The sequence below is a fragment of the Rhea pennata genome, chromosome 15 (assembly GCF_028389875.1).
Source record: "Rhea pennata isolate bPtePen1 chromosome 15, bPtePen1.pri, whole genome shotgun sequence".
NCBI classification, from domain to species: Eukaryota; Metazoa; Chordata; class Aves; order Rheiformes; family Rheidae; genus Rhea; species Rhea pennata.
The window spans coordinates 520,752-545,355 of NC_084677.1; the positions used below are offsets into that span (position 1 = coordinate 520,752).

The 24,604-nt window shown below is 56.2% G+C and overlaps 3 protein-coding genes and 1 non-coding gene across 4 annotated transcripts; 2 read left to right on the forward strand and 2 right to left on the reverse strand.

Moving 5' to 3' along the window:
• Nucleotides 1–3,471: 3,471 nt before the first annotated feature.
• Nucleotides 3,472–6,732, forward strand: WFIKKN1 (WAP, follistatin/kazal, immunoglobulin, kunitz and netrin domain containing 1). The gene is made up of 2 exons (XM_062588574.1): nucleotides 3,472–3,711; nucleotides 5,239–6,732. The coding sequence occupies exons 1-2, from the start codon at nucleotides 3,472–3,474 to the stop codon at nucleotides 6,730–6,732; spliced, it is 1,734 nt and encodes a 577-aa protein (XP_062444558.1).
• Nucleotides 6,733–6,831: 99 nt separating this feature from the next.
• METTL26 (methyltransferase like 26) lies at nucleotides 6,832–12,032 on the reverse strand. Its single transcript, XM_062588082.1, has 6 exons — nucleotides 11,824–12,032; nucleotides 9,796–9,958; nucleotides 9,052–9,111; nucleotides 8,728–8,795; nucleotides 8,300–8,378; nucleotides 6,832–8,211 (listed from the first exon to the last, which is right to left on the reverse strand). The coding sequence occupies exons 1-6, from the start codon at nucleotides 12,012–12,014 to the stop codon at nucleotides 8,164–8,166; spliced, it is 609 nt and encodes a 202-aa protein (XP_062444066.1). The 5' UTR covers nucleotides 12,015–12,032; the 3' UTR covers nucleotides 6,832–8,163.
• Nucleotides 12,033–12,309: 277 nt separating this feature from the next.
• On the reverse strand, nucleotides 12,310–12,380 carry TRNAG-CCC (transfer RNA glycine (anticodon CCC)). Its single transcript has one exon. It is a non-coding gene; the product is annotated as a tRNA-Gly (tRNA).
• A 3,466-nt stretch (nucleotides 12,381–15,846) lies between these two features.
• MCRIP2 (MAPK regulated corepressor interacting protein 2) lies at nucleotides 15,847–24,418 on the forward strand. The gene is made up of 5 exons (XM_062588121.1): nucleotides 15,847–16,068; nucleotides 16,148–16,226; nucleotides 22,171–22,298; nucleotides 22,863–22,964; nucleotides 23,902–24,418. Exons 1-5 carry the CDS (start codon nucleotides 16,014–16,016, stop codon nucleotides 23,970–23,972), a joined length of 435 nt encoding a protein of 144 aa, XP_062444105.1. The 5' UTR covers nucleotides 15,847–16,013; the 3' UTR covers nucleotides 23,973–24,418.
• Nucleotides 24,419–24,604: the final 186 nt, after the last annotated feature.

Sequence of the window (24,604 nt, forward strand, 5' to 3'; positions counted from 1 at the left end):
AACCAAGAATTTGGTGAGGGGCTGTGTGAGTCAGCAGCTAAAGCAGCTGTGGGACATTTCCATGAGTGTGTTTGTAGCTGCAGGGACTGGGGCCTCCTTGCTCCATTGTCTGGGCAGGAGCTCCCGTGGGCACAGTGGTGTCATGGGAGGGCAGAGGGCCCATGAGGCTGATAGGATGCCTCGTGATACAGCCTACCAGCTGGGCTGGTGTTGACCCTCCTGTCACAGGCCTGGCCAGCAAGAGGGGGGACTCGCTCTTACCGGCGAGGAGAGGAAGAGTGGTGGCGTTGCCTGCAGGAGTGGCTGCACCTCACCCCAAGGTGCCTGCAAATGAATCAAGGGTGCTGCAAGGCTCAGATGCTGGGTAGCAGGGGAGAAGCACCTTTGGCCAGAGTGGGGTTAAGGCATGCTGGTAGAAGCTGGAGGCAGAAGGCAGATTTTTTGCTCTGCTTTCCCCTTCTGCTCATGAGGAGGTGTACCCTTCCCTTCAGACCTCCAGCAGCACTCCCTGAAAAACTCTGAGTCACCCTGAGCATGGCCAAAAGCCACAGTGGGTTCACAGACCGCTCATAAGTCCAGTCCTCGGTGTGCAAGACCCATGTGATCCTGTGATTGCATCTGCTGTGATTCCTGTAACGCTCTGTCTTTTCAGGAGGGAGGTTGGTTTGAGGTCCAGGGCTTTCCATGCATGACCTTGCTGCTGGCAGGGACCATCTGAGGAATTCCAGAGCATTGTGCTCTCCTGGAAGAGCAGGATCCTTGAGTCTGCCCAGGTCAGATAAAGGATGGCCAGATGTCCCCAGGAGCTCCTGGCGTGGGCTACTGTGGTGCAGCAGTGGCCTCATTTGCCTTCCTCAGCCATGTTCAGCCCCCTTTGGCAGTGCTGGGGGCAGCCTGGGCCGACAGGCGAAGCAGTACGGCTGGTGCAAGGAGGCGCTGGGACAGCAGGAAGGTATGGTCCTTCTGCCCCGTCACAGCTGCACGTGGCCTTTGGTACCTGCAAGGGGAGCTGCTCAGAGGGGGAGGCATGCAAGCAGCAGGGAAATGGGGAGCTTTGCTTTTCGTCACCCTGCCTCAACCCTCGGCCGGCTGCTGAGCCAGGAAGAGCAGCGCAGCCCATGCAAGCATGCTCCCAACACTGTGTCAGCTGAGAAGAGGCCAGTGCACCGGGGCAGTGTGCAGGGGACCTCACCAAGCCTCCTGTCCGCCCACTGAAACCACCAGGGCCGAGGCAGAGCTGGGCTTCCCCTGGCCACTGCATGGGCAGTTCTGCTAGCAGTGCGTGGGCCCTGCCAATGGGGCATTAGCAGCGAAAAGCAGCCAGCAGCTCCTGCTAAACCCTTCGCAGCAAGGAGCCAGCTCCTGCACATTGGGCATGCTGTGTCTCACTGCGGGCTGGAGCAGCTATGCCCACAAGGGCAAGAAAAGGCTTCTCCGGTTTCTCCTGCTCCCACACCCTGAACTCTGCTCTGCAGAAGGCAGCTTGATAGCTCCAAGATGCCCTCCAAGGTTTCCAGCTCCTCTGCTCCCCTGGGAGCAGAGTCCCAGCTGGCAGGTATCATCTGGCAGGCTCACTGCCTCCGGCGAAATGCTGGGTAAATAGTGGTGGGGGAAAGCGGGGTGCAGCTGAATTTGCTCCCATCCCAAACAAAACTGCCTTTGAGTAATTTGATATTTTTCTAAGAGCCCCAAAACCCACCTTTGAGCTGAGGCCAATAGAAAGATGAAACTGCTTGGGTCACGCCAGTGCTGGAAGAGTTAAAGCTCTGCAGGCTGCTCAGAAGTGCTGTAAAAAGTGCCTGATGCAGGTCAGTCTCCACTGGGGATTAGGAAAATCTGCCCAGGGAGTGTGGGCTGTCTCCTGCCAGCTTAGGGCTGGCTCCAGGAGGTACATCGCAAGGCAGAGTGGTGATTGAATCCCAGGCCATGGTGTGCTGGAGCAGCCTGGCTTGGGCCTGGCACAGCCAGGCATTGCTTTCCAGAAGCTCTTCAGCTCATAAGAGCGGAGAGTTTAAAAAGCCTGGTTGTAAATTATCATCATGTAGCACCAGAGTGGGAGGGAGGGCTGAGTGCTGGCTCAAGGCTGCATCAGGACCATCTGTGGGTGCTGGATATCCACTTTGCTGCGGTGCTGGAGCCAGCAAGCTGCCAGGCAGTGGGGGCCTGTGCTGGAGCGGCCGTAGAAGCCCCCTGTGGGCTGATGATAGATACAGGACCTGGCCTCCGGCTGAGGTGCAGAGAGGTACCAAGGACATTTTGCTTCCCGGCGTGCCCTTCCCAAGCAACTGGTGAGCAGCTTGTGGGGACATCCCTCGGCTGGAGGGTGTGAGGACTCCTGGGCACCTGGCTCTGGGCCACGGCACTGCCTCTGCTGCGGGGCTGTGAAAGCAGCAGGCTCTTTGCAAGGCTGTTGCCAAGAGGAGAAGGCAGGCTTGTAGGGCCGAGGGCAGCCTTGCCCCCGGGAGCCCTGGCATCCCACCCCGCAGAGCCTGCAGCCTTCAGCGCGGCCCTAGGGCCAGGCAATTAAACCGAAGCTCTGTGAACCCCAAAGGAGCCGAGATGGGCAAGCTTGAGGGCTGAGCCTCCCTCACGGCCACCAGGCCTGGCCAGCCGAGCCTGCTTCAAGGGGACAACAGGCTCTGGCTGTTTTCTCATCCTGAAGGAATTCAGCTCCATGGGCCAGGCATTTTTTTCCCCCTCCTTTCTCTCTCTCCCTCCCTTTGGAGACTTTCTGCATTCTGCCTTTGATCTTCCCCCTGTGTTTGCCCAGTCGATCAACTCAGACAGGGTTAGAGGCTGAGGTCAGCGCCTTTTCCATTCCAAATACCCAGAAACATCAGTGAGAAGGGAGGGGATTCAGATTACAACCTTCCCGTCCTCCTCTTCCAACCCCCTGCCCCAGACGTGCACCAGCCCGGCCCTGCGCCACTGCCCGCTCACTCCCGCTGGGCGCGTGGCGGTGGTGCCTACCACAAGCCAAGGAGTGCCGTGCATGGTCGCACCCAGCTCACTACCAAGCTGGGTGCTCAGACCAGCAGGCTAGAGTGTGGGGTGCTCAGGATGCACTGACTCTTTCCAGCAGCACCTGGAGGAACGTGGTTGGGGTGGAGGGACAGACGTGGATGAACTGTTCATGTCACCCGCCAACCTGGAGGCACATGCCTGGGGACCTCTCTGAGGACAGCACTGCTCCACGATGGTGTTTCAAGCTCTCTGAGAGCTTCTGCCTGCCAAGCTCAGCAGCAGCAATGGATGGAGGTGCTGGGCATCATCTCTGCAGATACAGCATAAACTGGCTGTGCTAGCTCACGGAGGTTTGGACCTCATCTCCTTCTCCTCTTTGTCCCCCCACCTGCCTGTTTCCCCCCCCCTTCCTTCCCCACCTCCGTCCTGCATGTTATATTTGTTTTGTGAGCTACTCAAGGCTCTGCCAAGCAGGGAGCGGGGCAGCCAGTGCCACAGGGCAGCCAGATGCCTTTCACGAGTTTCAGCAGCCTGAGATTAAAGCAGCAACCAAGCAGGCTGCAGCTTGACAGTGGGGCAGCCCTGATGCTCATCGTGCTCTTCTTGCCTTTGCTGGCCGCCGTGGCGGGCGGGCTGAATCTGCAGCCGCTCAGGATGCGGCACCTGGGAGTGTGCCCCAACCAGCTCAACCCCAACCTGTGGGTGGACGCGCAGAGCACCTGCGAGCGGGAGTGCCATGCGGACCAGGTGAGTGGGGCGCTGCGGGTGTCACCGACAGTGAGGCAAACGAGGAGCTGAGGTTTGCAGAGAGGACCAAGGCTTGTCGGCTCTGCAAGTGAGCTTGAGCACGCGGCGTGCGGTGTGACACCCCCCCCCTCCCCTCCCCCCCCGCATACACACACTCAACTCTAGCACATCCCAGGGTAGTTCTGCAGGACCTGGTGCTCAGCTCCCCATGCCCCCCCCCCCCCCGCCATGCCCCAAGATGGGGCTGGTGGCTGGTGGGGGGGGGGGCGGTGGATCTAATCCCACATGCAACTTCACTGCTGTGATTTTTCGCCTTTGCCTGTGCCCTGGGGCTGCTAACAATCCCTGCAGCAGGCAAAGAAATAATTTCCTCCCTCACCCCCGGTCATCTAACCACTGCCTGGAGAACAAAGCCCAGGCAAAGGCTTCCTATGGCCAGGACACCCCATCTGTGCAGCTCCACCCCCCAAGGGCACTCCCAGCAGACAGGTCCTCCCCAAGGGGAAGGAGTGTGTTGGGACAGAAACCTCCTCAATCACAGCAGTAGTTTCTACCCTCGGACAGCCCCCTTCATCTGTCCCCATAGGTAGGAGCCCACTGCCTATGGGGACAGTGGAACTGGCACAGAACCACCATGTGGGCCAGGCTGGCCATCTGCAGAGAGCCCAAGCTCTGGGCCACCCACAGCCCACAGGCAAGGAAGAGGGTCACCTCTCTGCCCCGACAGCTCTCACTAAAGCAGGAAAGTTACTCCTTGGCCACTCATCTCTGCACCAAGCTCTGCTTCCCCCCAGGCAGTGGAAAGCATGCTGACTCGCTGAGCCAAGCCTGCCTTCAAGGACAGCCCACCAGTGGTGAAGCAGTAGACAGTGCTGCTTTTCCACCCAGCACTGCCACACTCACTGGAATGATATCCCCCCCCCCCCAAGTCCTTCCCTAAAGTATTCATGGTTCCAGCAGTCTGGCCTCAGCTGTGCTTGCACTGAACCTAGGGTAATCTAAAAGGCCATCTCCAGCAGAAGACTGGGACATCTTTGCGCCAGGCTCTCGCAATTCACTCATAACCAGCCTCAAGGGGTGATGCTCAGTAAAGGATTGTGTTCAATCCCCAAACCTGGCCAAGCTCAAAATAGGGCTAGCGCAGCCTCTCTTGGAAGGTCCAACCCTTACGTACAGCTAAGTGAGGCCAGGGACTGTGCAGGGAGAGGGGAGGAGGCAGAAAAAGAGAACTCTTTTCCCTCTCATACACTGTGAGGTACCTAGGAAATGCAAAAAGCTGGCAGTTTCCAAAGCTTCATGCAGCTTCTGCCTAAATGGCAAGCTCTTAACTCAGGGCAAACCTCAGACACTGCATCCTCCTTGCAGTGTGTGGGTCCTAAAGCTGTAGCAAAGCATAGCTGTGAGCTGTGCTTCCAGGATCCATTCCTGATGCAGCTGTGTTCTGGTAAAGGGTGGAAGCAGTTGCTAATGGTTGTGGTAGAGCAGCTGTAACCCTGCTATTGTGTGTCCCCCTTCTCCCTGCCCCAGGACTGCGAGGGGTTTGAGAAGTGCTGCACCAACGTCTGTGGGCTGCGGAGCTGTGTGGCAGCTCGCTTTGCTGATGGAAGTCTCTCCCCCCTGGAGCTAGCTCAAGAAGCCTCATGTGAGAGCTTTGTGTGTACCCAGCAGGGCTCAGATTGTGACATCTGGGATGGGCAGCCCATCTGCAAGTGCAAAGACCGGTGTGAGAAGGAGCCCAATTTCACCTGTGCCTCAGACGGTCTCACCTACTACAACAAATGCTACATGGATGCCGAGGCCTGCATCCGGGGAATCAGCCTCACGATGGTGCCATGCAAGTACATTTTCACCTGGCCCAATACCAGCCCTGTTCCCCAGGAGACCACAGCTCGCCCCACACCTGGGGCTGGCCCTGAGGTGCCCATTCCCCCTGCCCTCTACAACAACCCGTTTCACCAGTCTGTCTACATGGGCGGCACAGTCAGCTTCCACTGCGACGTCAGTGGGCGGCCCCGGCCTGACATCACATGGGAGAAGCAGAGCGACCATGAGGAGAACTTCATCATGAGGCCAGATCAAATGTATGGAAATGTGGTAATCACCAACATTGGGCAGCTGGTTATCTACAACGCCCAGTACGAGGACTCTGGCATCTACACCTGCACTGCAAGGAATTCTGCTGGGCTTCTCCGGGCTGATTTCCCTCTCTCTGTCATCAAACGGGAGTCCAGCAGTGGGGAGCCAAGGGTGGGCAACACCCAGCCCTTCCCCAACACTGAGTGCCTCAAGGAGCCCGACAGGCGGGACTGCGAAGCCCACGAGGTACGCTGGCATTTTGATGCGAAGAAAGGCTCATGCCTCACCTTCCACTATGGTGGCTGCGGGGCCAACCTGAACCACTTCGAGACGTATGAGGAATGCCGGTCGGCCTGTGTGAGCAATGCCGTTCACACCTGCCTCCTGCCCATGGTGCAAGGCCCCTGTAAGAACTGGGAGGCCCGCTGGGCCTACAACCATCTCATGAAGCAGTGCCACTCCTTTGTCTATGGTGGTTGTGAAGGCAACAACAACAACTTTGACAGCAAGGAGACCTGTGAGGATGTCTGCCCCTTCCCTAAGAACCTGCAGTGCAAGACCTGCCGCCTGAAGAACAAGATGGTGCTGAGTTTGTGCCGTAGTGACTTTGCTATCGTAGGACGGCTCATGGAAATCATTGAGGACCAGGACTCTGGCATCGCCCGCTTTGCCCTCGAAGATGTCCTCAAGGATGAGAAGATGGGCCTCAAGTTCTTCAACATCAAGTACCTGGAAGTGACCTTGACTGACATGGACTGGAACTGCCCTTGCCCCAACATGACCACAGATGATGGCCCACTCATCATCATGGGTGAGGTGCATGATGGTATGGCCATGCTGGACCCCAGCAGCTATGTCCGAGCAGCCAATGACAAACGTGTGAAAAAAATCTACGAGTTGATTGAGAAGAAAACCTGTGATCTCCTGAACAGGTTCCAGGATTAGGGGAGGGCAGGGGGCAGCAGGGTCACCCCAGGCAGCCTCTCTGGCCAGCCACATGCAGTGCCACAGACTGACCTCAAGAGGGGGGCGCAGTCTGGCAGATCCCACAGACCAGTGTTTTTATTTAGTAATTATTATCATTTTGTAATTCCCCCTCCTGTACTGAGCTCTGGTCCAGCCTTATCTTCCTTGTAATTTATCTGTCTGTGTGCCCCCTCTGTGTACCCTTCCAGCCCAGACACTATCAATAAAAGACTGGGTTAGGTTGTAGAAGGGTGGGAGGTCTTCCAGCCCTCCCAACCTTCTCACAGCACCAAAGCCTCCAAGCCCAGTATAATATAACCTAGGCTCTCCCGGAGCAAGCTTTCCACTTCCCTTCAATGTTGTAACACCACACGAGACGTAATGCACTGGGTGTGAGGACTTAGGACAAGAGTGCTCAAGAGCCCCCGAAGCTTCAGTGCTGGCAAAATGGGAGATGGAGGAAAGTGCCCTTCTAGTAATTGGCTCCAGGTGGAAGGGGGCAATTTGCAGCAGCCAGGCCTGGAGAAACTGGTCTGCAGCTAGACCTCAAGCCAGAGTCTGGCAAACTTCCACAGTGTTAGAAACAGGATGAAATTCCCTACGCCTCTGGTAAAGTGCTTTCCCAGATACATGTGGCTTCTCTCTTTTGCATAGAGAGGGAAACTGAGGCACCAAAACAAAGGTTGCCCTAGCACCAGACTGTGCGCTGTTCCCTAGGCTCAGCTGCCCATGTTAAGAGGCCTCCATGGCAGCAGTGGTGGCTTTTGTGGCCCATAAAAGGGCACACTTTCCTTGCAAAGGGGATGCAAAAGCAAATCTGTAGCTGGAGATGGAAGCAGGGAATGGCAAAGGCTAGAGTGAACAAACCTGTTTCTCCAGGAAAGATAGGGCAGGAGGAGTCCTATTCCCCTTCTCTTCATCTCTCCCTCCAACTCCCCCACCCCGGGACCATGGTTCGCAGGAGGGAACACTCTGAGACAGGGACAGAGAGGGGACCTCAAGTCCACCAGCCCTCCATCAGCCCCATACACACCTAAGGCCCCTGAGAGAAGCCCCATCTTGTCTGCAAGCTGTTTGGCTGAACCCTTAACCCCTGCCAGAGCTGGTCTCCGCCACTCTGCAGGGAGGAACAGAAGATGGACCCTGAGAATACCAGCCAGGTCCAGCCTGGTGCCAGGGTGACTGTGGCACTGTCCCTTTGCTGCTACTGTCCAGCTCCTGGCTGCCAGTAAAGCCTCAGCCTGGCACCAGAAGAATGGGGTGTGGGTGGTTTGAACCATCAAGAAAGCATCAAAGATGGGGATGCAGGAACAGCCTTGCTGGGAGGGTGGCCCAGAGATACGAAAGCTCCCACTCAGAGACCATGAGATGCTACAGTCACAGAGAAGCAGAAGGCAGAGGGACGGCAGGTTACATCTTGCGGAAAATAAGACACTTGTTGTTCGCAGGCATGTCCACCTGGAAGCACAAAGCTCAGGGTCAGATTGAGGGGGACCACACAAAGAGAAATACTGCCCCCTGCCCCACAGAGCCCAGGGGCACTTACCATCCTCTCCAGACACATCCCATTGGCTTCAGCCAGCTGCTGCAACACATCTGTGTCCCGAAGGCCCCAGGCCGGATTCCTGCCAAGAAGAGAACCATGTGTCAGACAGACAGACATGACACCTTGCCAGGGAGCAGACCTCGCCTCCAGGCTCTCTCCAAAACAGTGCCCTCACCCAGGGGACTGGATGCCCCCTAGATGTTGGGGAGCTGTTTCCAGCCTCTGGTTTAGGCCTTTTCTTGGGAGAACGTGCTTGGTTGCTATCTGAGGCTGAGCATCAGGGGCAAGGGGCAGGGTGCTCCCTGTCCCCACGACTGCGCGCGGTGCTCAGCATTGGCAAGATGGGCCAGACAATGCCCGCTGCACGCCCCAGGGCAGATCATTTGGGCCCACAACCCCCCAACCCAGACCTTGCTCCCCTCTCCTACCTCTGCCTCAGACTGCAATCAAAGTCCACGTTGCTCTGAGGGCTGATTTGCCCACCAATGGCATATGGCTGAGGAGAAACAAAGCCAGAGCTGTAGGCTGAAACAACAGCTCCCTGCCTTCCCACCCCCAACACCCCCTACCCCAGCACAAGCCACGCCCAGCACTGCCCTCCCTTCTCTGCCACAGGAACAGAAGCAGTGCCAAGTTCCAACATCCCTAGACTGGCTCCTTCTCCCAGCAGAGTGCTGCCAGCAATAGGCGCAGAGTGCTAGTAAGAGGGCTCCACTGAGCAGTGCCAAGCCACCAGCAGGACCAGCACTTACCCCATAGGTGAACAGCACACCTCCATGCTTCAGCAACACTCCCGCTCCCTTGAACAGGCCCTAGGGAAAGAGAGAGGCAGAAACATCCTACCAGGCCTCCCTCTCCTCAGCCCTGGGTAGTGCAGACCAGGGGACAGGAACTTCTCAAGAAATTAAGCAGAGGATGAAAGCTGATCTATCTCTGCAATAGATTCTGAGAATATGAGCCAAGTCCAGCCTCGTCCCAAGGTAATATGGCACTGGGGCATCTCCCTCCTTCCCTGGCCCTGACCAGTTCTCAGCTCTGGACTGTAATTCTCCTCTCCCCAGATGGAGGCACAGCTGATGGGGAACCAGCCCAAGGGCTAACCATCCACCATGGCCCATGGATTTGCACATGTTTGAGGTAAGGCCTGAGGCAGGGAGCCAAGACCACAGACAGATTATACCAGTCTTCCTGCCTCAGTTTCTTTTGTCAGCCCAGCCAGGACAGATGTGTTCCAATGAGGACAGAGACTCTTTGGACATGGGATGTGGTGGGATCTGATTTTGAGCTGGCCCAGAACACTGCAGTCATTGCCCTGAGCCTTAACAAACATGCATGGGGAAGTACCAGAGTCCCTCCAGTCAGGCTGGTTTGAAACCTGCTCCGGGAGGGCCTCCAAGCTCCAAGGGGCAGCTGGGCATGTGCCATGAGCCTGGTGGCACAGCAGCTGGGGGCCAGCAAGGCAGCGAGACATTGGGCAGCCCCAGGGCTCTGCTTACCTCCGTGCACCGCAGCTCTGAGACGTGCATCATGTTGATGTTGATGACGAGGTCCAGCGTGCCAGGCTGGGTGCCACCCCATGTCTCCCAGCTCTGCGAGGCATCCAGGTAGATGGGTGGCATCATGTTGTGCACCTGCATGGCTTCTCTGTAGGCAGCGATGCTGCAGGCAGAACCCAAGCATAAGCCCAACAGTGCAGTGCTGACACCCCAATGCATGGAAACCCGAAACCTGCCTGCCAGCAGCTTCTCCCACATGGCACCTCAGATGTCTAATAACAAGGCTGAGCTTGCAACACAGCTGCTTGTGGTGGCATTAGCTTGGGTCTCCGCATAACACATTTCATATAACCATCTTTGGACACTCATATCTCTGAGATCTTTGCCTTTCAACAGGCCATACAATTCAGGGATTACTGAGGGGGAGACTAACTGGGCAGTCAAATAAGCCTTGCATTCAAAGTCAAAAGCAGAGAGCTGTTTTGGAAACACGGAGTTCCCCACCTTGCCTCAGTTTGGAGCAGCACCTGGCACTCTCTGGCCATCTTGTTCAGCACCAAGCACAACAGGGCTCCCACACACAGAGCCCACGAGGTTTGACTTTCCAAAGCCTCAGAGAAAAGCTCCTTTTCCAAAATGTATTAAGAAACAGAAGCAACTCAGCGCTTGGCATACAGCAGATAAGCATTACTTGTCTTCCAGGACACACAATACACACTCAGTGAAAACAGTTTCTGCTAGAAGCCCAAATTAAAGACCAGCCCAGAGACTGGTCCCAGATTGTGGGATGGCCTCCCTCCACTCCCGCATCCTCTGGCTCTATGCCCAAAAGCAACACATACCCTGGGTCCTGGCTCTGAAAGTCAGTCCTAAACACAGAGACATGGCCAGAGATGGGTCTTCAGCTTGCTAGGTTCAGTCAGCTTTACTCTGTGGGAGTTTGATGAGACCCCTTTAAAAGGGAAATAAGTCCTGAATGCTGCTGCTAGGGACAGGATATAAGCTCAGTCCTGGCTGAGACACTGATATTCAATGAACTGAGAGAGCTCAAGACCTAAAAATCCCAGTTTAATCACTGCACTTCAAGGAGGAGGACAGTGCACGGGGGCAAAGCTGGGTCTGAGGGATGTTTAGCTGTGCTCTCTTCCCAGCTAGCTGCCTGTGTTTCTGCCAAACGCCCACGAATCCCAGCTGCAGGGGGGGTCGGTCCATACATCTGCAAATCCCACAAACCGATTTCCTGCTCGCAGCCCAGCGAGGCAGGAGCACACCACAAACTGAGAGACGGAGGCCGTGCGGAGCCGTTCTTTGTGTTCTGCTAGGATGCAGCACGCACATCTCTGGGCATTCCAGCACAGGCTGGGAAATGCCAAATCCCGCTGCAGCAGCTGGATACCGGGGGCAAGGGGAAGGGCGGACATGCTGCGGAAGTGCTCAGTGACAGCCACAGCAGAGAGATCTCCCACGGCAGCTGCCCAAGCCAGGGAATGGGCAACTTGTAACTCCGCTTGTGACAGGTCCTGCATTTCAATTGGGCACTTGAAGGACCTGGGTGAGCATTTCCAACAGCCCTAAGATGCTTTGCGACAAACAGTCGCCGGGCTTGGGCTGGCTTTGAAGCTGACACCTGTCCCCAGCACAGGCACAAGGGCAGTCCTGGCTGAGGGCTCCCAAGCAGATCTGCCAAGATGCTGCCCCAGGAAGCATTTGCAAAGACAGTTTCTTTCCTGGGCTCTGCAAAAGCTCTCCTGCAGAGAAAGAAACCAACCTGTGGCAACGGTGGGATTTACCGTTGGATTTATGTTCCCAAAGTGGCTAAAAAGTGAAGCAGGGAGAGAACCACAGCCCCCAAACGCCACTGCTCCCAGGTCTGAGCCTGTGTTACAGCCCAAGAGATTATTTTTAAACGGAGAAGTTTATTTTGAAACAGAGAAGGCAGGTGAGCTCTGCTGAGGTTACGGGGCAGCCTGGAAAGAGGCGAAGCCAGGGAGGGCGGCCGGGAGGAGCTGCGCTCCCGCAGCCGCTTACCTCTGCAGGGCCTGCGGGTCCACATCGGAGGGCTGCCAGAGGGCGTGAGGCAGGGCGCGGGCGCAGTGCGCGGCGTGCAAGCCCGAGCCGGCGGCCACCTCCAGCACCCGCACGGCGCCGGGCGCCGCGTAATGCCGCAGCACCGCCAGGATCGGGTCCTTGTTGCGCTCCGCCGCCGCCACTCGCAGCATGACGCCGCCACCGCCCTCCTCGCCTCTGCCCTGCCCCGCCCCGCGCGCGGTACGCCGGGAGCTGTAGTCCCACTCGCCCGACTACAACTCCCAGCGTGTCCCAGGGCAAAGCCGGCCTCCCGCGGCCCGTCCGTTCTGCGGGCGCCGCGCGTGGATCCGCTCCGGCGCCGAGGCTCCCGGAGCAGAAGCGGCCACGCCTGCCCCGTGTCCCGCTGCCCGGCAACAGCGGCCGCCCCTGCTCGGGGGCAAGGCAACGGCTCAAATTAAAAAGTAATAATAAAAAAAAAAAAAATCCTGCGCCGCCCGGGAATCGAACCCGGGTCGCAAGAATGGGAATCTTGCATGATACCACTACACCAGCGGCGCTGCTAGTAGCTGTTTTCCTGCCGCTGCCTAAGAATGTGGCAGCCCTCGGGTAGACTGCACTGTGGGGAAGCTGTGGCACCTGCCTGGCGGCTGCAGCCGAGGCCTGAGGGCCCGAGGAGGCAGCAGGGCCTGTCCCCTCCTCCCGTGGGCCCGTGATGCCGCGGGTGCCCGGCAGGCAAGGGCAGATCCCCCAGGCCCGTGGCGCTGGGGCTGGCACGCCCACGCCACGGCAGGGCCTGGGGCTGAGGGAGCCGCTTGGGCCCTTTGGCCCACCCAGGGCCACCAGGCCGAGCTGGGGCAGCCCCCCACAGCCACGGCCCTCGCTGGGCCTGCGGCTGGCAGGGCCAGCTGGGAGCTCTGGCCCCCAGCGTTGGCCGGGCTTTGAGTTCCAGCAGCCGGTGGCCACCCAGCGCAGTCAGAGGCCTCCTACGGACCACTGAGCCGGGCAGGACTTGGCGTCCGCAGCGCTGCAACAGCGGCCGCCCGCTCGCAAGCTCAGCCTTCTGAATCGCGTTTGCTGGGAGCAGAAAGAAAGTTGAGCTCCGCCAGCCCCCGAAGGATTTCCCACCGTGCAACCACACGATCAGCTTACCTTCCTCTCTGATGGGCCGCAACAAAATTGCTGGAATATAATCTGGGCCCAGGCTTTGGAAAACCGGCTGAAGGATTGGGAAGCCCCAGCAAGTGGCCAAAGCAGCAAGATGGGGCTAATTCCTCAGCAAATACCACTCAGCTCTGGCGAGACACAGCTAATCCCCCAGGGATGCTCCTTGTATGTGTGCCGTGGTGCTGCAGTGTGAACCTTGGAACCCCTTTTGCAAGGACTCCTAATAACAACGGAGGTTTGCTGCATTCCAGCTCCAAGCCCAAGAGGCTGGTGGGGTTTTTAAGCACATTAACGTACACCAGACAAGGGCTTGATCCTATAGGGCTGGGGTCAATCATGTGAGGACTGACAGCTCCTCACTGCACCCCTGCAGGCAGAGCATGGTTGCCCAGCATGCCACAGCATCAGACATTGCTCCCCACGCGGCAACCACCGTCCGCTTTGGAGGACACCCTTCTGGAAGCAGCTCTGGAGCGGGACTGGGCTGAGGAGCATGGACAGGGCGACAGGGTCCTGGCCACACTGCTCAAAACCCTCCTGGTCTGGCAATGCCGCACCTTCAAAGCAGTCTGGCTGGTGAAGCAGAAATTCCCAAGGTCACCTTGAGCCTGGGCGATTCCTGACCAAAGGGCAGTGAGTAAGCACCTCCCCAACACCAGGACCTTGCCGAGAGGAAGCCAAATCATGCCCTGGCCTGAGAAATGCCAGCTGCCATGTGAAGGTTTGGGCTCTGTGACTCGTACAATGGAAGAGCAGAAGAGATGAGTCCCAGCAGTCTTCCCTAGCCGTCAGAGCCACAGCCCCAGACAGATCTGCTGCAGACTTTTTGTTCAACTGCAGACAAATCGCTTGCCCTTTCTGTGTCTTTGTCCCTTCTCCACGAACAAGAGAGGAAAAGATGAACGTTGAACCTGCCTCCTAAAAATGAGTGGGGAGTGAGGAAGCGCCCTTTCACTTTGTGACCCATTTCTTCACATTTGCTGTGCTGGAGTGTATTGTTCTCACTCCAGCAAAAGCCAGGGCTGCATCTGCCCAAGGCCAGCTGCTCTCGCACACCGAAAAGGATATCACAGGAAGCAGCACACTCCTGCTTGGGCTGTTTCAGTCTAAGTGGCAGAGGGTGGGCCCCATGTTCACGATGCCAGCTCCAGACACTGCCGTGGCCCTCTCCATACCTGTGCTGGGAGAAGGTCCCCATGGAGGGGCAGAAGCAGCAAATAGCCCCTCTAGCAGAAACAGGGAACAGCCTTGAACCTCACAGTGGCTGGGCTCTATCAGCCCAAATCCTCCTGATCCTTCCTCTGACCACAGCCAGACTGACCGAAAAAAAAAAAAAAAAAAAATCCAAGGTAGAAAACTTACAGGCTAACCCTCCCAAGGAGCACATTTTCCTTCCAACCTCCCTCTCACTTCTCTTTTTTCTGAAGCTCAAAAGCCTAAAACCCAACTGCCTTTATACACATTTTATCTATGGCCCACAAGGGATCTCCTGCTGAGGTCGCAGCTTCAGCCCTTTGGGGGAAGACATCCAGGCAGCAGAGCAAGCCCTTGGATCTCAGGGGACTCTGAAGGGATTCACGAGTTGAGAGCGTAAGAGCTGCTCTTCCTTTCCTTGCCTAGGTTGGGGGGGGGGGGCAGGATCAGGAAGCCTTCCTGCTTCCCCAAGCCCTCTGCCTTGCCTCCCCCCACCCCGCAGCAGGTTTCATCAGGAGACCTCAGCACACCTTCCCGGGTCCAAAGAGCACCACCAGTGACTACACGGAGGCAGTGGCCCCCAGAGGAAAGCAACCAGTCCATCTTCCTGCTTTGCCTGTCTCTGAGCCATGGTGCTCAGGCCTCGCTCTTCATAAACTCTTCTCAAAGCCAACGTAGAGGTGCCTCAGCTCTCGCTGAATTACACCAAGGAAGCAACAAACAATACCTGCCCATAGTTTCGGCTGATGCAGAAGAACCCCGTACTGCTGTCACCCCCCCACCCCCGGCGATACGACGTTTAAGTTGGTGAGAGGGTGGCGGGGTTTTTTGACGCTAGTTCCGCAGGATGAGATGCGCACACTGTGGTGCTTGTGGGAGCATAGACCTCTTTGGCAGCAGTCATGGCATGTCCCATGTGTGATTCGTATTCCTCCTGCCTGTCTCCTGCCTGTCCCATGCGTGCCTCCTGCATGCTCTGTGTCCCACATGGATCCCCTACATCCCAAGCATATCTCGTGCGTGTTCCATGGGTGCCTTCTGCCTGCCTCATACATGAGTCCTCTGCCCCACATTGCCTCCATGTCCTAGGTGTGCCTCTGACCTCTCCTGCATCCCACATATCTGTGTCTCCTACATGTTTCTTGTGTGTTTCCATGTACCTGAGGAGTCCTTTGTGTCCCATGTGTCTTCTGTGTCCCATACATCTCCGATGGGACACCCTGTCCCCCAAACATCCATGGGTGCTAATGGCCTGCATCTTCTGTGTCCTTGTGTCCTACGTGTCCATGTCCCCTACATGCCTATGTGTGCCTGTGTCCTGTCACCCTTGTCCCCATCCTCTAAACATGTCCTGTGTCTCCTGTGTCCTTATGTGTCCTACACGTCCATGTGTCCCTCCGTCCTCTACATTTTCTACACGTCCCTCTTTCTCTGTATGTCCCCTGTGTGACCCTTGTGTCTTCCACATGTCCCGTATGTGTCCCCTAGGCCTCCCGTGCCCCATGCGTGTGCGGGACACGTCCCCCACGTGACTCGCCCACCTCCGCGGAGGCCTTGCGCTGGCGGCCCCGCATGTCCCGCCCCCCGCGTGGCCCCGGGCCCCCTGTGGCCTCTGGCCCTTTAAGGCCGGGGGGCGTGTCGCGCGCACGCGGCGCGTGCGGGCCCGGTCCGTTAAAGGGCCCCGGCGACGGCGCGCGGCGTTCGCATTCGTCTGGCAGCAGGCGGCAGCGGCTCCGCGGGGGTCCCGGTGCCGCCGCGGTTCCCCGGGCAGGGCCGGGGAAGGCAGGGCCGGGCGAGGGCTGCCTGCCTGCCTGCCCGCCTGCCTGCGGCGCATGATGTACACCATCACGCGGGGCCCCAGCAAGCTGGCCACGCAGCGGCGCACAGGTAGCGGGGCGCGGGGCGTGCGGCGGGGCGCGCCGCCGCCGCGGGCCGCCCGGCTCACGCGCGCCCGCTCGTCCCGCAGGTCCCACACAGCAGCAGGTGGAGAGCAAGCTGGGCGAGCTGCGGGGCCGGCACCAGCCCAGCCCCTGGCCCCTCTCGAGGTGAGCGCGGCGGCGGCGCCGCTCGCCTCGCCGTGCCCACGCGCGGCGCAGCGTGGCGGGGGCAGCGGCGCGGTGACCTTGGGGAAAGGTGAGCGGCGCTGCCCTTGCCGCATGGCTCCCGGGAGGAGGGGCTGGCGGGAGGTGGGCGGGCGAGCGAGCGGCCGGGCCCGGGCAGTCCCGCCGGCGGGGCGCCGCGGTGCGCGCCCGGCCGCGGCGGGGGCAGGGCGAGGCGGCTCCGCCGAAGGGCCCCCGCGCTGTGTCCCGGGGTCCGAGGTGGCACACGGGAGGCCGAGGCGCCCCGTCTCCCTGCACGCGCGCACACACATACGTGCTGTCCCCGGGCTGAGGTGGGCCCCCCCGGCCCCTTCCTGGGGGGCTGAAGTGGGCCCCCTGCCCTGTCTTGAGTGGCTGAGGTGGCACTTGGGGGGCTGAGGTGGCTCTCCTGCACTGTCCTGGGGACTGATGTGGCACTTGGGGGCCTGAAGTGGGCCCCCTACCCTGTCTTGAGTGGCTGAGGCAGCGCTTGGGGGACTGAGGTGGGTTATCCTCCCTCCTATCCTGGGGGGCTGAGGTGGCACCTGGGGGGCTGAGCTAGGGCCCCTTCACTGTTACGGGGGGCTGAGGTAGCCCCCTTGCCCTGTTGCAGGGGCTGAGGTGGGCCCCATGCCCTGCCTTGGGGGCTGAGGTGGGTCCCTGAAGTGGCCCTCTCCACCTCCTGGGGCCCACAGGCAGGTTGCTGGGTCCCTGAGGTGGGCCTGCCATCCCCGTGGCTGGGGGGGCCCCACAGTGGGGCAGCCTCATGTGGGGAAGGGTCACGAGGAGGGGTTGAGCCCCTAGCGCTTGCCCCATGGGCAGGGAGCGCTGCTGATGGGGTACCCTGGCTGGTACACACGCGGTGAGCACCCCCGCATGCCGGGGAAGGAGCCCTGGCTGCGACTGGCGCCTGGACTTGGGTCGCAGTGAAGACAGCGGCTCTGCCAGCGCTGCTGCTGCTATGGGAGCTCTTTGCTTATTTAAGCCTCGTCCCTTTCCAAACCCGTGCTTCAGGAGTACCGCAGGGAAGAGCTGCACGCTGCCTGGCTGAAAAGCTCAGCAACAGGCTGTTGCAACACTCATTTCTTATGTCCTGTGCTCACTGACCTGCTGTAAGACTCTGCTTAGTTTATTGCATGATCAGATTACTCGAGCAATTGGAATGGTGTATTCCTTTTATGATCACTCTGCTGTTAGCTAGTATTAGTTCACTCGCAGAAAGCAATTATGTTGGTATAAAGGTTCTTCAGAAACTACCGGGATACCTTGCCTTAACGCCACTATCTGGTGTGGTGGTAGGTCTGAGACTGTTTTGATTTTTAGCTGTCAGTTGGTACCCGTTTGCTATGCCCCGAGCGCCATTCAGTATATTAGAAAGTGTAAAAACTGCAACCTAATCTGTTCCTTTGTTCACCTGTTTTATAGGAAGGGAGGGAGAAGGCATTATACTTTCATTCTAAATCATAGTATGTAGATCTTGGATTACTTGCTGCAGCCAGATGCTTTTTGCTTCTGGGTTTTCATGGCCTGTGTCACTGCTCTGTGGAAAGATGGATTTAGTGGTACCTCTCCCCTTAGTTATACCCCTTGGCCCAATTTCTCCTTCTGTTCATAATCCCACAGCATCACTGTGGCAATTACTTGCATTCCTTTGCTACTCAGGTAAGGTGGTGGGTTGATTGAAGTTGTGTGCAGGTCCTGTACAACCAAGGGAGATCAAGTTTTGCCACCAGAGGAACTGATAAAGCCCAGGTTACTGTGGATTTACCTTGGTGCTCTTTGTCCTGCAAGGGTTCTCTGGTGTACTACAGGCTCAGATTGTGTTCCTGGTTCCTGTCTGTGGGGATATAATTTGCCTGGCCATCTCTCTCCTACCAACCTCCCTTTTCCTACAGAACCTGTGAGAACTCAGCCCTGGTGCCAAACTTGGCTAAAGTTGTGCAACTGATCCAAAAGTTCAGGGGGAGGGAGTTGGACTGATTGCACAAACCTTGCTTCCCTAAACAAGGCCAAACACCCCACTCCTGGAACATGCCAGCACAGGGCTGTGATGCTGTTATGGGATGCAGAACTAGTGTATAAGTAGTTGTATACACATGATCTGGCTGCAGGATGGCTTGGAGTTGCTCCTAATGACAACTGAAAGACCTGATCCTGTTGGCTGATTCTCCCTATTCTCTGCATTGATATGTCTGTAACCCTTCAGGAGTGGTGGCTGCAGCCCCACCAGCAGGTTTGACTGTGTAGTTTACTTCTGTCCTATTGACAGCAATGGGGTGATATGTAAATAATCCTTTGGGTTTCTCCCAGCTTGTTCTGCTTCAGGCCTTCAAAATGTGCTGTGGGTTTGATACAGTCTCCTCTTAAGTACCCTTATCATGGAGTGCTGTCCTGCAGGCAGGCAATGTCTTTGATCAGGTTTGCAGGATCTTTATCAGTGATTTATCGCAACCCTCCATGGGGATGGGTGAAACTACTTCAGGGCATGTTCACCCAACTTTAGGGCTTTTGGTAATGGTGTTTTGCTATGATTCACTACCTTTCTCTGGAGCAGGTTAGCAGGCAGTGGGATTCCTTCACTGTGCAGCACTGCAAGACTTCCAACTTGTGCTGATCAGTGCTTGTGCATTTCAATTTCTGCTGTTCCTAATGACAAAGGGTTGACTTCTCACCATTTTGAAGTCTCTGTGCCTACTTCTCCCACCACCACCACCCCCTTTCTTGCTGGAGATCCCTTAGAAGGACATGTCCAAGCAGGGGCTTACCATTGTGGCTGCTGCCTGTGTGTGGACCGTGAATTACTTAAAATTTCTCATGGACCATCATGGTGTTTGAAGGTTAATGCTTATCTTCTATCCATAATAAATAAAAGGAGTTTGGGGTTGACATTCTCCCAATGTTAGCAGAAATAGCTGAAAATATTGGACAGAACTTGGAGTAGTGATTACTTCTCATCTTAATGAGATTTTCTCAGTAGGCACGGAGTTGGAGAGCTGGTGGCAATCCACAGACCCTGATGGATCAGGCAGTTATCCATTCTGTTGGGGAAATCATGTGGCAGGGGAAAAAACTAACAACTTTCTCCTCATTCCCTTTCCCTTCAGGAAATGAACAAAACTCCTCATTTCTATCATTTTCTCTTGCCTATCATCTTTCACAAATTAACTGGTGTGGCTGGTAAAATATTTACTGTCCTTAAGGCAGGTTGTTTATTTACCCTCCTGGCTGTAACACTGCCTACTGCAGGGAGTCCTGTTTCTCCAGGGCTTTGTGGCCCTCCAGGCAGTGCCTTATGCTGGGTACCTGGTGTGGTTTGCGTTGTGTCATTCTGCTGTAGAGCTGGCTCCAGCCAGAAGCCTGTGGCTTTGAGATGCATTCAAACAGGTTGACAAGTGAATGCCTGAGAGGAGAGGTGCTTGCTGGGACCACACTGCCTGTTTGAAGTCCTGTCTGCTCTGCAAACTCTGATCTTGCTGCATTCTCAGAGCCTGTTAGACTTTGGCCTGTCAGAAATGACTGTTTTGGAGGTGTGCTGTCCTAAAGCTAGGTGGAAAAGCTGAAATGCTGGGATTTTACACAGAGCAGAGCACCCTCCAAGTCTTCCATTTTGTGCCCAGTTTCAGTATGTGTGTCCAAAGGGGGGCTGGTGAAAGTGCCTTGGTCTCCAGAGGGGATTCCAGCTCCTAGGAAGCAGGCTTCCACAATTTGGTTCCAGTTCCCACAGTACTTCACCCCAGTTCCAGGAGTGCTTCGGGGCCACGCTGTCCAGTCTGCATGTGCTGGGCACCTTCAGGCGAATGGCAACAAGGAACAGAGCTGCCCCAGTAAATGCTGACATCATGTGGACTCAGAGGTTCAGCTGCTCAGTAGCCTGCACCAAAACATTTCTCTTTGCCCAATTCAAAACAATATTCCACTTCCATTTTCATGATGCTTCAGCAGTTATTCTCTAGCAATATGTATTTTTTTTTCTCCTCTTAGCAACTGTATTTTTGTGTAGGGGACAAAGAAGATAGATGAGCAGCCCTCTGCTTTAGGCCTAGCAGCTCTCCTTACTTGCATCATGCTCTGCTTCCCTGTATAAACCCCAGTCCAGGCTGCTCCTCTCTGCTCTGCTTGGAAACTTGGAAACACCTCCTTTCCCTTAGGGCTTGAGGCTTGAATCCTTTTTTTTTTTTTTTTTTTTTTTTTTGGTCCTGCTCCTGTGTGTGGAAGCACCAGGGACAGAGTGGCCCTGGGCCCAGAGCTGTTGAGCAATTCTCCTCTCAGTGAGGAGGACAGGGCTGAACCAGGCTGGCTGGGTAAGAATATGTCCTTGCACCTTCAAGAAACATCTCCAGTGAAGTGTAGCCCTTCATTCTTGTCCATCTCATTGACTTCACTCGTTCCAGTGACTGTAGTAGAGCGCTGTATCGTCTAGCAGTTAGACATAGGGCTCTGTGTATGACTGTGCATTAGTTGTTTAATACCATATGCCTTGGTTTCTCTAACAGAACAGCCCCCTGAGCATGCTTGCTCACAGTTTGAGCTCTTGTGGTAAGATGCTTTGCAGAACTGTGGCCTTAAACAAGTCGAAGGAATGGCCAGCAGCTCCCAGGTTCATTGGTGTCTGCTGTAGCAGTATCACTTGCATAGCTGTTGTATTCTCCCTGGCTGTAAGCAAGTGTTTAATAGATTAGGGGGTGCATGTACATGTGTAAGTGTGAGGAAATGTGAGTTCAGCTATCTGCACAGAGGGGCAGACTAACAGTGTAAATGTGCCTCAGCACACTTCTCTGGACTACTTTTTTTTTCTACCCTGTATCTCCAGCCTAACACACATGCTGTCACCCTGCATCAACACTTTTGCCTTTATCAGAGGGAGAGCCGAAACCTAAAAATTGAGTCTCCCAGCTCAGTTTAGTGCCTGCCTTGCCTCCTGCAGGGCCTGCCTGCTCCTGGGCACTGCCAGGAGCTTCTCTCCATCTCTCCCTCAGGCAGCAGGGCCAGCAGTTCACAGCGTGTGCCCTAAGCATGGTGCTGAGGCATAGACCGGAACAGGTCCCTTCTGCGGCTTTTTCCCTGGGAGGTAGTCTTCAGTGTCTAATAAAGCCCTTCACTTCTGGAGATGCGGGAGGAGATACTGCTGATGCTTTCCATGAACATAACAGCAATGGCCACTTCCTCTACAGGGAGTGAGCTGTTTGGTTGCAGTGCTCTGCTGGGGCTAGACTTGCTGCTTTGAGGGTTTACCCAGAAAGCTGTCTGCTGGCTGATGACTGCCGTGCCTCCTGGTTTCCCTTTTCCGCTGAGTCCTGTCTTGGGCAGCATGTGAGCACCCTAAGTAGGCAGGTCTCAGCGCTAGGTGTCTATGTGTGTCCTGCTGCAAACCCACGAGACAGTGAATCTCTTGGAGCCCATGGCCAAGCACAGAAAAAGGCAAGAGCAGCAGCTGGGATGGAGCCTGAGCCAGGTCGTACGTAGGTTGAACGCTTCATCTAGCAGGATGAGATTTTGAGAAACTGATGTGTAGACTCATCCTAACCTTTCCAAGTGGAGGCTGGCTTAGCAGCCACACACCGAGCATTCTTGTGTGAGTGGGGCTGTAGGCAGACAGTGAGTTGGTAATTGCCTATCTGAACTTAAAGATGTGCACAAGATGCATAGTGGAGCCATGAGTTCAGCCCATCTTGCTGGGCCCTGACCAGATCAGGCTCATATGAGGTTGCAGGCAGCTGTTCTCCAGAGGGAAAGTGAAACATCAGGAGATGATCTGATTTGTACAAGGCTGTGCAGCAGATTACTTAGTGAACCAAAGCATCTAGACAGCTTGTTTTCTTGCTCCAAATATGCTCTTCATATGGAGCCTGGTGGGAAAAGCTGCACTTTTCCCTCCTTATTTCTCCACTTTCTTGTCTGTTTGCCTCAACAGTCCAGCCCAGAAACTTGTGTTCAACAGAGTGAATGGCAAAAGGCCACAAGCGCTGCCACAACATGTTTCAGCCCCTGAGGAGTGCTACACTTTGGCCCACGAGGAGAACGTCCGGTTCGTCTATGAAGGTGAGAACGTCTGCATGCAGGGCCGTCAGTGCAGACAGCTGCTTGCAGTCGTGTTCCAGGTGGGGGGCTGCATAGCACAGGGTCCCTTCCAGGTGAGTGCCGCATTGCGACTCCCTTCCCTCACTGCTGGCGGCTGTGCCTGCAGCCAGCATCGTCTCCGCGCTGCCTTGCCCAGGCTCTGCCTTGCGTCAGGGATCTCAGCGGCTGGGGGATGGCACAGACAGGGAACCCCCAGCCTGTGTTCTTAGTCTCCCTTGCGTCTGCCCCAGGGAGGATTGAGAGGCTATTGCTCCTCTCCCATGCGCAGCACAGCCCCAGGGCTGGGAAATTCCCGTACCCCAAACCAACCAGCGACTCTTCTAGAAGAGGAGAGCCAGCAGAGTTAAGTGGGCGGAACAAGCTGGCAGCATCTCCCAGCGCTGCTCCATGCTTGGCTAGGAAGGGAGAGGCCAGGGCCAGCCTGGTGTGCTGCGCATGGTCTGAAACGAGGCGGTCTGAGCTACTGGACTCTGCCTGCCCCAGGGGCTCGCTCCTCTCATCTGCCGCACATTCTCCCTCTCCCAGTCTGGCAGCAGGTAGAGCAGCAGCTAGACGACAGCCAGAGAGGGGAGAACGTGTGCGGCCCTGTGCAATACGTAGAGAAAACCCCGAACCCCGGACTGAAAAGTAAGTGAAAAGCAGTCCCAGTGTGTGGTCTCTAGGGTGCATCAGGCCTTTAGGCTTAACAGTGGAATGAGTTTGTATGGTCTCAACCCAGGCCACAGACAAAGCTGCTGAGCAGGGTTGTATTCTAGTGTGGGAAGGAGGAATGATAGGAACATTTACATGGGACCAAGCACATGGAGGTGTCATGATTGAGATGGAGGCCATAGCTGAACTGGGTGGTGTGGAGGTGGGTGTGGTAGGAGAATGTTTGGGGGCCAGACCTGCATGAGGAGCCTACTGGAGGGTTTGGGATATGTCAATGCTTGTGGTGTCCTGCCAGTGCTGAGGCAGCTTGGGGAGTGCTGAGGTGGGAGCAGTTGGCATCTAGCATAATGGTGTGGATGTCCCACCATGCTTTCTCAAAGGAGCCCCAACAAGCAGGATGTCTGATTTATGACTGATTTATGGCTCCTCTGGAAAAATATCATCTCCAGCAGCGAAGGTGGGCTCAACATTGTGCTGGAGAGAAGTCCCCTGCACCAGCTCCTGCCATGCTGGGTCCTGCTGTTGTGGACATGTGTCTCCTGTTCTGTGGGCTAAAAGGGACCGAGCCAGAGTGAAGTGGGGTGGGTGGACAATGTGCTGCTCCTCCAAAGGCAGCTGGAACAAGGTCTCTAGGCAGCTAAGGCTGCTCTGAGCAGGAATGTATGCACCTTGGAGAGCAGCCTCAGGGCTCCTTCAGCATCCAGTGCAGAGAAGGTCCACATAAGGCATGACTCAACCTTGTTGTTTGGGGGACAGGGTACAGGGATCAGGAAACCTCAGGGTGTCATTTTCCCAGGGACACTTTTCCATTTCCCTTCCACAAGGGTGGTCTGATGAGACCACACTTTGCTGTACTCCCTTCTCCAGCTGCTCTGCTATGCTGTTTTCTTTCTCTCCTTCCCCTCTCTTTCAGACTTTGTTCCCATCGACCTGGAGGAGTGGTGGGCACAGCAGTTTCTGGCCAAAATTGAAAACTGCTCATAAAAGAAAAAAAGTAACCCACAAAAGCTAAAAGTATCTGGTCAGAAACCAGAATCGGCGAGATCTAGAAACGTTTTTTTTTTTTTAAAAAAAAAAAAGAAAAAAACAAAAATGAAAAAACAAAAATCAAGTGACCCACTCTCCCAGCCCACTGAGGACAGCGGGAATGGACCACAGCCATGCTCGGCTGAGCGCCTGCTGCTCCCTGCCTGCCTGTGCCCAGCATGGGGGCAGAGGAGCTGTGTGTGGCCCCAGCCAGGATTCCTTAAGTGCCAGTTTTCAGACAGTTGCAGCTCCTGCAGCCTATAGATGCCATGGACACAGCAGTGCCATGCTGGGTGGACAGAGGGAGGCGTGCAACCCTTCCCACCCTCACCCCATGGCCGCAGGAAGAGACTGGAGCTTCTCTGTAGCCAGGACCGTGAGACAATAAAGTGCTGAAACTGCCAGTGGAGAGGTGCTTGCTGGCCTGGGAGGAGTTGTTTGCAGGAAGGGACCTGGCTGAGCTGCAGAGGCTCTGCTGACAGGGGAGGGTGCTGAACTGTGGGAGAGGAGGGGTACATGTGCACATATATGTGTTGGTAGCTTTGGTGGTAGCCCCCTACCCAAGTGGCAAGCTCTTTAGCTTACGCCCT

Bases quoted from the DNA above. Each gene is read 5' to 3' on its own strand.
- MCRIP2 (XM_062588121.1), top strand. From the start codon at position 16,014: ATGATGTACACCATCACGCGGGGCCCCAGCAAGCTGGCCACGCAGCGG. The intron at 16,069-16,147 runs GTAGCGGGGCGC...CTCGTCCCGCAG, and splicing joins GGCCACGCAGCGGCGCACAG to GTCCCACACAGCAGCAGGTG. The intron at 16,227-22,170 runs GTGAGCGCGGCG...TTGCCTCAACAG, and splicing joins AGCCCCTGGCCCCTCTCGAG to TCCAGCCCAGAAACTTGTGT.
- WFIKKN1 (XM_062588574.1), top strand. From the start codon at position 3,472: ATGCCTTTCACGAGTTTCAGCAGCCTGAGATTAAAGCAGCAACCAAGC. The intron at 3,712-5,238 runs GTGAGTGGGGCG...TCCCTGCCCCAG, and splicing joins GGGAGTGCCATGCGGACCAG to GACTGCGAGGGGTTTGAGAA.
- METTL26 (XM_062588082.1), bottom strand. From the start codon at position 12,014: ATGCTGCGAGTGGCGGCGGCGGAGCGCAACAAGGACCCGATCCTGGCG. The intron at 9,959-11,823 runs GTAAGCGGCTGC...TTCTGCCTGCAG, and splicing joins GACCCGCAGGCCCTGCAGAG to CATCGCTGCCTACAGAGAAG. The intron at 8,796-9,051 runs GTAAGTGCTGGT...GTTTCTCCTCAG, and splicing joins GTGTGCTGTTCACCTATGGG to CCATATGCCATTGGTGGGCA.